The 8,441-nt window shown below is 42.7% G+C and overlaps 1 protein-coding gene across 1 annotated transcript; it reads left to right on the forward strand.

The window, feature by feature from the left end:
• The first annotated feature begins 30 nt into the window (after window positions 1–30).
• LOC122841440 (phosphatidylinositol 3-kinase regulatory subunit gamma-like) lies at window positions 31–7,792 on the forward strand. Its single transcript, XM_044134741.1, has 10 exons — window positions 31–420; window positions 2,531–2,633; window positions 2,718–2,816; window positions 2,934–3,114; window positions 3,222–3,338; window positions 3,993–4,135; window positions 4,250–4,426; window positions 4,538–4,612; window positions 4,730–4,900; window positions 6,082–7,792. The coding sequence occupies exons 1-10, from the start codon at window positions 366–368 to the stop codon at window positions 6,356–6,358; spliced, it is 1,398 nt and encodes a 465-aa protein (XP_043990676.1). The 5' UTR covers window positions 31–365; the 3' UTR covers window positions 6,359–7,792.
• The last annotated feature ends 649 nt before the right edge of the window (window positions 7,793–8,441 follow it).

Raw genomic sequence — 8,441 nt, forward strand, 5'->3', positions numbered from 1 at the left:
AGCAGCCCTTTAAAGCCGCTGCACTTCCGAGATGAACCAAAGAGGAGCTGCGCCACTCAGCGAGGAGGACCGAAAGCCAGACAATCTCTTCTAAAGAAAGAAAGACAAGAGAGAGATATAAAGAATAGCAGAATCTTTTAGCCTCTTGACAGGCTATGCTGACACAACACATCTGGAATCTGGGATGTTTTCCAACTTGGAACCGAAGGAGGTTTCTTTTCGTCTCGATCTATGCGGGACGCTGCGTCTGCACCGAAGCAGCAGCCTAAATTAGATCTTTCATAAAAAAAAAAGTTGCTGTTTTTCTTTTTGAAAGCAAGCTTAAAGAAAACAAGTGCAACTGGGACTACTGCCGTAAAACAGGAATGGTTTATCCTCCCGAAGGTTTATTCTATATCGAAATGGATCAAGCACCACCAGGTAAGTCAGGGTTAAACTACAGGCAGCCATTGTCTTGCCTCCGCTGCGGCTTCCCTAGGAAAAAAAAAAGCCGTCCCTCTCTTCCCGTCCTTCTCCTTTTCGCGAAGCATCGTCTTCTGTCATATCTGTAATAGAGATGATTAAATGCTGCACATGCAGGCGGGTTTAATGACTGTCTCCCGGGTGCCGCTGCGCTCCCCCAGCGGCGTTGCCCGGGCATGCATAGCGCAATTCACTTGGCAATTACGTAATACCCTCTTCGGAGGATCGGGCGCAGAGCTCTCCTTTTCTTTTGTCTCGGCGCGCGCTCGCCGGGCTCGCGGTGACGGAGTCGATTCGGGAGGCTGCGGACGGTTTTGCTTCGGCATTAGCCAGAAAAAGAAAACAAAAGGAGGTGGGGAAATAAATAAATGTGAGGAAAAGAAGCAGACTCGGGGTGCGTTAATGAGCGACTCTATGAAACGAGTGCTTTGTCCTCTTCCGCAGCCAGCCGTGCTTAATTCGTCCGCCTGCTCCCCTGAAAGTAGGCTACAGGCGAGAAGCGCAGACTGAGAGGTCTCGTGACGAACAGGTCCGCGTTGTGGTTTTATTATTATTATTATTATTATTATTATTATTATTATTATTATTATTATTATTATTATTATTTTTAACTATGTCACTATTAATGCGTCATTACATTTTATGACAGTGACAGTGGCTGTGATTAAAAGTGAAATATTGCAGGCCATTACAGACATTACAAATCCACGTTTGTTGTAATTGTCAAAAGGCTCGCATAATTTTTAGCCGCAGCTAATGAAGCGGCTTTTGATGTGGGCGACGTGTCTCACCACCCAGGGTGGCGTGTAGCCAGGGGGCGGCAGAAGAACTAAAAAAAAAATGATGATAAAGATGTTGTTTTATATTATTTCTCTTTTTTGTGTGTTTTATTTGTGCAATCCTATTCAATGAATGCACATAGTGAGTGCAGCGTTACAAGTCACGGCAGTTCGAATTCGGTGCAAAGTCGAAGTTGGAACAGATAGATTTGTAAAACTTGTGGAGAAAAAATCAAAAAAATTCTTGAATCTCATATGTACATGCTATCCAACATTAACCCAATCATTACGTTTGCAGTTCATCATTTTTGACATAACATATATATTGATTATGTATGTAAAGGCGCCTGTAGATATGTGTGTGCAGGAAGGGGCGTGGGTCGGGACTTGAGGAAAACTACCAGGGGAAGAAAAAAAGAAAAAGCTTAGTTTGGGTCATACTTAATACTTAATTATGAAACATTGCATTACCCTCTGTGATCCATTAGCGGGGATGTTGATTTTGGCAGTCGGGGGCTTAGCGTTCTGGCAAGAGATCGGCAAAGAGACAAAGACGGACGAGGTGGTTGCGCAGATGAAAATTTTTCAGACTTTCAGAGTCCCACCGCATTCGTTCCTCCTGCACCTGCCTTTTGCTTATTTTAAGGTCAGAAAAAGAGGTGAGCGGATGCTGCGCGACTGCCACATCCCCCCCACCCAACCGCCTCATGAAAGGCACTTTTGTCCGGCCGTGAAATATACCGCCCTTCAACTCCTCTTGATGCGGTTCGCCCTACTTTTATATGCGTAATGTGTTTATTTTAAAGAAATGCTTACTCTAAGACTTTTTTCCCCTTCCTCTCCCTTTTATATACCTTGAAAATGTATACTATGTAAATTTAACAGATAGGAGGGGTGCTCTGAATTATAATCGAGAGGTTTTCTACACCTGTCGGGACAGTTGAAGTCAGCTTCCAAGAAGAAAAAAAAAAAGCAATTTTAGTCTAGTAATAATTACTGTTTCGACGTTTTGTGCAATTAAAACTTCACGGTTTATCACCACCACTTCTGAGGAGATAATGACCCCCACTCAGAGTCTTCCTAATGATTTGGCCTCCTGACATCTGTTGGAAACATGCCTGGGCCTGTCCTCAGATCCTAACCAGTTTCATCATATGAGGTGTTTTAAAGAAGCGGGTGTGAACGGGAGGAGTTAATCCGATGGTAATTCCTTTCGCCATACATATAAAATGTAACCTTTTTTTTTGTTTGTTTTGTGTGTGTGTGCGTGTGTGTGTGTGTGTGTGTAGCTCTTCCTCCCCGGTCCACAAAGCCAGCAATGAACAACAACTGCCTTTCTCCACCTGTGTGTTCGCTTCAGGACGCCGAATGGTACTGGGGAGATATAACAAGGTAACGCAACTTTTTCAGGATGAAAAATTTATATATATATGGTTTGTTGGAAGGTAAGACCCATGTCTACTGATTTATCCACAGGGACGAGGTGAACGAGAAGCTTCGTGACACACCTGACGGCTCCTTCCTGGTGCGGGACGCGTCCACGAAGCTGCAGGGAGATTTTACTTTGACTTTACGGTACGTTAAAGAAAAGGGGAGGGAAGCACGGAGAGGAGTCTGTCCAGTCTGACCGTGACGCTCCAGTCAAACTCTCTGCCTTCCAAATTTTTTATGCATTTTCTTCCACCGTCGCAGGAAAGACGGACACAACAAGCTAATCAAGATCTACCACCGTGACGGGAAGTACGGCTTCTCGGACCCCTTCACGTTCACGTCGGTGGTGGAGCTCATCTGGTACTACCAGCACCACTCGCTGGTGGAGTACAACGCCATGCTGGACCTGATGCTCATGCATCCCGTGTCCCGTTTCCAACAGGTCAGTGAGGTCTACCACCGTTAATACATCCTTACCATACAGACGTTTAAAAAAAATGCGAGTGAGTGTAAGTTGATCTTTTGATCGACTGCTGTTTTGGACTTCAGGTGAAAGAAGACAGCGTTGACGTTGCTGGCAGAAAGCTCAAAGAGGTCCACAATCAGTACCAAGAGAAGTCAAAAGAGTTCGACCGTCTTTATGAAGCCTTCACCAAGACCTCGCAGGTAACAGGCTGCTTTTCAGAAGTCGGCATCTTTCATCAAGACCACAGAGTGTTGGGGCCATGCAAAGAGCAAACTGAGAATTTAAGAATAACATTACGAGGACAAAGTCATGATATTATGAGTATAAAGTCAGTATTGCGAGGATAGTCGATAGTATGAGAGTAAAGTCGTACAAGAATAAAGACGAATTAAGTCGTATTTCAAGAATAAAGCCATACGAAAATACAGTCAAGATAAAATTAGATTAAAATAATATTTAGAGAATAAAGCCAATGTTACAAGAAAAAAGTCATACAGGAACCAAGTTGAAATAATTTGAGAGTAAAGTCATAAGAGAGCCAGGATAAAGTCACAATATTACAAGAACAAAGTCAGCATTACAAGAGAAAAGTCACACAAGACTGAAGTTATAGTATTACAAAAATGAAGTAATAAAATTACCACTTTATAATTATAAAAATATATTATTCTCATTGTATTTTGACTCTGTTCTTGTATTATTTTGACTTTATTCTGGTAATTATTATTTGAAATTTTTCTAATGTGGCTCTAATACTCTGCGGTACATTAGAAATGCGTTTTTAATGTTGTTTTTTTTGTTTTGTTTTTTTTGGGGTTTTTTTATCTCATAAATCTTTTCTTCCTACCTTTCAGGAGATCCAGATGAAGCGCACGGCAATAGAGGCCTTCAACGAGGCGATGCTGATCTTCGAGGAGCAGTGTCGCGAGCAGGAGCGATACGGAGAGGAGTTCGAGAGGAACAGTCTATCAGAGGGAGCCGACAATGATTTGGAGAGGTACTTAAAACATGATGCGGCTTTCAAAATAAAAATAAATAAATATTTTAACTCTGCTCCCTCATATTCATCTTACTCGGACCTGTGACATTTGCTTCCTTCCTCCCTCTGTAGCTTTCTGATCAATTACGAAAAGCTGAAGTGCCGACTTGGAGAGATCTACGACAGCAAGCTGCACCTGGAGGAGGACTTGAGGACGCAGGTGGAGGACTACAGAGAGACGGACAGGAAGATCAACAACTTGCGGCCGGACCTCATCCAGCTTCGCAACATCCGAGACCTGTATCTCAAGTGAGTACTTTATCCCTGGTGACCCAGGAAAGCCCTTAAGACAAACCAGTTTGAGTTTTGCCCACATTGTAGATCGAATTTGAAAAAAAAAACAATCCTATCGTCTTCCAGCTGGCTTAATCACAAAGGAGTACGGCAGAAACGCATAAATGACTGGCTTGGGATACACAACGACAGCCTTGATGAGTAAGTTTGAACAAATGCTCTTACAGCCAGAAAGGAAACGTTTAAGGAAACTTTTAAACATATACATTTATATACATATATAGATATATATATATAGTACGACTCTTGGTCTTCCAGCACATACGTATTGAAGGGAGATGAGAAGAATCTACCACATCAAGATGAGGAGAGTTGGTTCGTCGGGGAACTGAGTCGAACGCAGGCGGAGGAGATGCTTCAAGGCAAAGCTTCCGGAACGTTCCTGATCCGAGAGAGCAGCAAGCAGGGATGCTACGCCTGCTCTGTTGTGTGAGTATTCAGAAGTTGAGGCTACTTTTGATATGATCCTCACTATGGGTGGAATGAGATTTAACATCATGAGATATCACAGCGCTAAGACCCCTTTGTAGCTCTTGTGAAAATGTAGTCTGTCTAGTAAGGCACTATCCAGTTGTTGTTAGCAGGTGCTGTTAGCAGGTGCTGTTAGCATGGACCTTTGTCTGGTAAAGTCTAAGCTCAGGTAAACAGATGTCCACTTTAAGATTGGCACCCTGTTCAGTCAGTTGAAACTGCTTTTGAAGTAAGAAAGTCGTCGTTTAGCTGCATTTTTGTACTGACAGAGTTGGCTAGCAGCATGCTAGCTGGTTTTGTCGACAATAATTAGCTACAAATGGTGTTGATGAAACCTCCACCGTTGACTGTCAGTCAGTCCACACAACTGACTGACAACCAGTCAGTTGTGTGGAAGCATTCTGGGTATTCTGTTGAAAAGTCTGACAAAATTTAAATGATTTGTGAGAACTGGCTAACAGCTAGCAGCGAACAACCCTAAAGTTCTCAGCTGCTACCAAGCTGTCGCCGCTAATCTAAAGGCCTGTGTCAGGTTTTCTTTTGTGATGCGCAGTTCAAAATACCTGGTCTGCCACTTAAAGACTCATGGAAAACTTAGTTTGAGATTAAGAAAGCATTTAATTTGAGTTGTGAACACAAAGAAAATAGGATTTTTCAGAGCCCTTTTATTTATAAGCTTCAACTCAAACACATAACACTGCAAAAACACAACATTTTTGGTGTAGTTTCCAGTAAAAATATCTTAGTACACTTGAAATAAGAAAACTAACTTGCATTTAACTTTTCAGTAAAAAAAAAATAGGAGCTTGTTTTAAATCAATAACTTCTTAATATTGAAAAAGTACTAACTACACAGGAAGATTATTTCACGAAGACATTTTTTCCTTTGTGAAGGTGAAGTAATCCGCCAGTGGAACTTGTACTTTTTTGTCAATATTACGGAATTATTTACGTAAAACAATCTTGCTGAAAAGTTATGTGTAGGTTAGTTTTGTCTTATTCTTTTTCTCAAAGTGTAATGATTTGTTTGCACTAGAAACTAGACCCACAGTACTTTGTACGCGTGATATAATCACACCTGTAGAAATCAGCCATGCTGTAGACGGCCGTCGCTCAGTGATGCTTTCTGTTTTCCGCAGCGTGAACGAAGAGGTGAAGCACTGCATGATTTACAGCACCTCCCACGGCTACGGCTTCGCCGAGCCCTACGACGCCCACTGCTCGCTCAAAGACCTCGTCCTACACTACCACCTCCACTCTCTAGCGCAGCACAACGACGCCCTGGACGTCCGGCTGCTGCACCCCGTGCACGCCAAGGCGGCGGACCCCGCTTCCCAGCACTCCGACGAACACAAACTGTTACAGACTCCAAAACACATGCCGCCGGCACTCCCGCCCGCAGCCCCGGAGATGTGATCGAGCGGGCTAGAGACTTTCCGTCGCGTACCCTGTGAGAAGGACTGCGTTAAAGCGGTGCATCGTGTAGAAGATTTGCACTGCCGGTGATTCCGTCAGCTTTCGCCAGTGGGATCTTGCAGATTTGAAGTGGGACCGGAACCTGAATGTCAACGTGACTGTTTCAAACTGATTTTCTACTTCAGCGTTTCAGCGTCGTTTGTTCAAAGGCCCTCCCCGGGGCCACCCTTTCTTTCGGGTTGTGGGGCGGTGGGGCGAAGTCCGCGAGCGAGAGTTCGTCCACTGGCTCTCGGGGGGCGCTGTGCCCTTCCAGTTGCTGGAGATGTCCATTTCCGACGTTGGAAATCGATTCAGCTCTTCAGATTGAACCAATATGTCAGATGTATTGGGGTTGCGACTATAAAGTGCATTTGTGAGTGGGGGGTGGGGTGGGGGGGGAGACACAAGGTCGGTATCAGTTAAAATAAAATGCCACATGTGAATATGTTTAAAAAAAAAAAAAAAGTCATGGTGCATCTTAACTACTTGCCCCCTTTTTAAAATATAAAACAATTCATATACAATGGATAATTATGTAGCATTAACATACTGTAGAAAACCATTGTAAAGGCATACTCAATGTTATTATCCATTGACCAAAGCACTTAATAGTGAGCAAAAACAACATCCCTGTTTTAGTGTGGTAACTGCATTCTGGCCAGGGTAGGGCGACGTGTGTACACCTGCTGACGTGCTGATCGAAACATAATCTGAAGTACTGTATGTTATATTCTGTTACTCAAAGAAGTATAAGCTTTTTGTATTCTATATATATTTTTTCTATAAACACGCCACAAGATGAAAGCTTGAAGAAAGTGCAATCCAACAGTATTTCTATTGCAATGTGTGACGAGAATGACGGAGGTGGCTAACTGCATCGCTAGTTGGCGAGAGGTTGACACTTGCCACAAAAAAAAAAAAGCACTCTACCCCCCTGAACCCTGGTGGTTTTTGTTTTATTTTTTAAAAAATGTTGCTTTTTTTTGGTGGGGGGGGATTGCACGGCCTCCAATGTCTGTGTGAACTGCCAGATTTCCAGAAGTATCCTGCCTCCATTACTTGAATTGTGGCGTTGCTCTAGCTATGAATGTTCCTTTTTTTATTTTTGTTTTCTTAACACGCAGCCTACATAGCTTAAGAGGAAAGGAATCCATGTTAAACTCGGCACATTTTTATTGTTTCGTTGGGTTTTTTTTCCAAGGTAAAGAACAACTTTGTATAGAGATGTGTTGCTCGTGTTGGTTGGTGGGGAGGAGGTTGATGACGGATCCTCTTGAGAAATTGTTACTCCACTGGAGGACTGAGGAAACCCCTCGAGGAAAAAGCTAAGCAATGTGAGATCCTGGCCTTTATCTTGCTGAGAGACAATAAACTGAGAAGAGTTTTGTCAACTTACGGAGTCGTCTGTGTTTTCTTTCAAAGAGTCGTAGCACGATTTGTGTTTTATCTTGCCGTTGCAGAAAGAGCTTGAGCGCTCTACGCTGGGGGTGTTCAAATGGCAGCCCCTGTTGAACAACGGTACAAATTTTGCATGTTTTATCTTTTACTGAGCAGTAACTCACAATAAAAATATTCTTTATATGTTATAGCCCCTCGCAATTTTGCAAAAAGTTTGGACACCAATGCATTACCGCCATAGGAATTTACATAAGTCGGAGGAGTGGAAAATTATGAGGAACCAATAAATGTGCTTTAATTTGTCACGTGACTGTTTGTGGACATCTACTCAAATTCCCTTTTGGGGGATTACATTTTTGATAGCTTAGTGCAATTTTATGGCGACACTGAATCATTATTCAGTCATGTTAATTCAGGAGTACATTAAGGGTTATGTATTATATACCGTGTCCCATTCACCATGATTTTTGCTTTGATCAGTTAAAGATACATTTCATGTTGGCTATGATAAAGTAAACATCAGGCTCCTAGGTTTTTATGCACTGAAGAGGGAAAAACGTAGAAATCACACTCCATGTTCAGCATCAGGATGAGGACAAAGAGGGTGAAATCCAGTAAAAGGTGTAGTAATAGCCCGAAATTCACT

The sequence above is a fragment of the Gambusia affinis genome, linkage group LG12 (genome assembly GCF_019740435.1).
Source record: "Gambusia affinis linkage group LG12, SWU_Gaff_1.0, whole genome shotgun sequence".
In the NCBI taxonomy this organism is placed as follows: Eukaryota; Metazoa; Chordata; class Actinopteri; order Cyprinodontiformes; family Poeciliidae; genus Gambusia; species Gambusia affinis.

What these genes read in the sequence shown, in the direction of transcription:
- LOC122841440 (XM_044134741.1), top strand. Translation starts at nt 366, where the DNA reads ATGGTTTATCCTCCCGAAGGTTTATTCTATATCGAAATGGATCAAGCA. An exon ending in GCCGACAATGATTTGGAGAG is followed by an intron (nt 4,136 to 4,249) that starts GTACTTAAAACA and finishes CTCCCTCTGTAG; the next exon opens with CTTTCTGATCAATTACGAAA. An exon ending in ATCCGAGACCTGTATCTCAA is followed by an intron (nt 4,427 to 4,537) that starts GTGAGTACTTTA and finishes ATCGTCTTCCAG; the next exon opens with CTGGCTTAATCACAAAGGAG.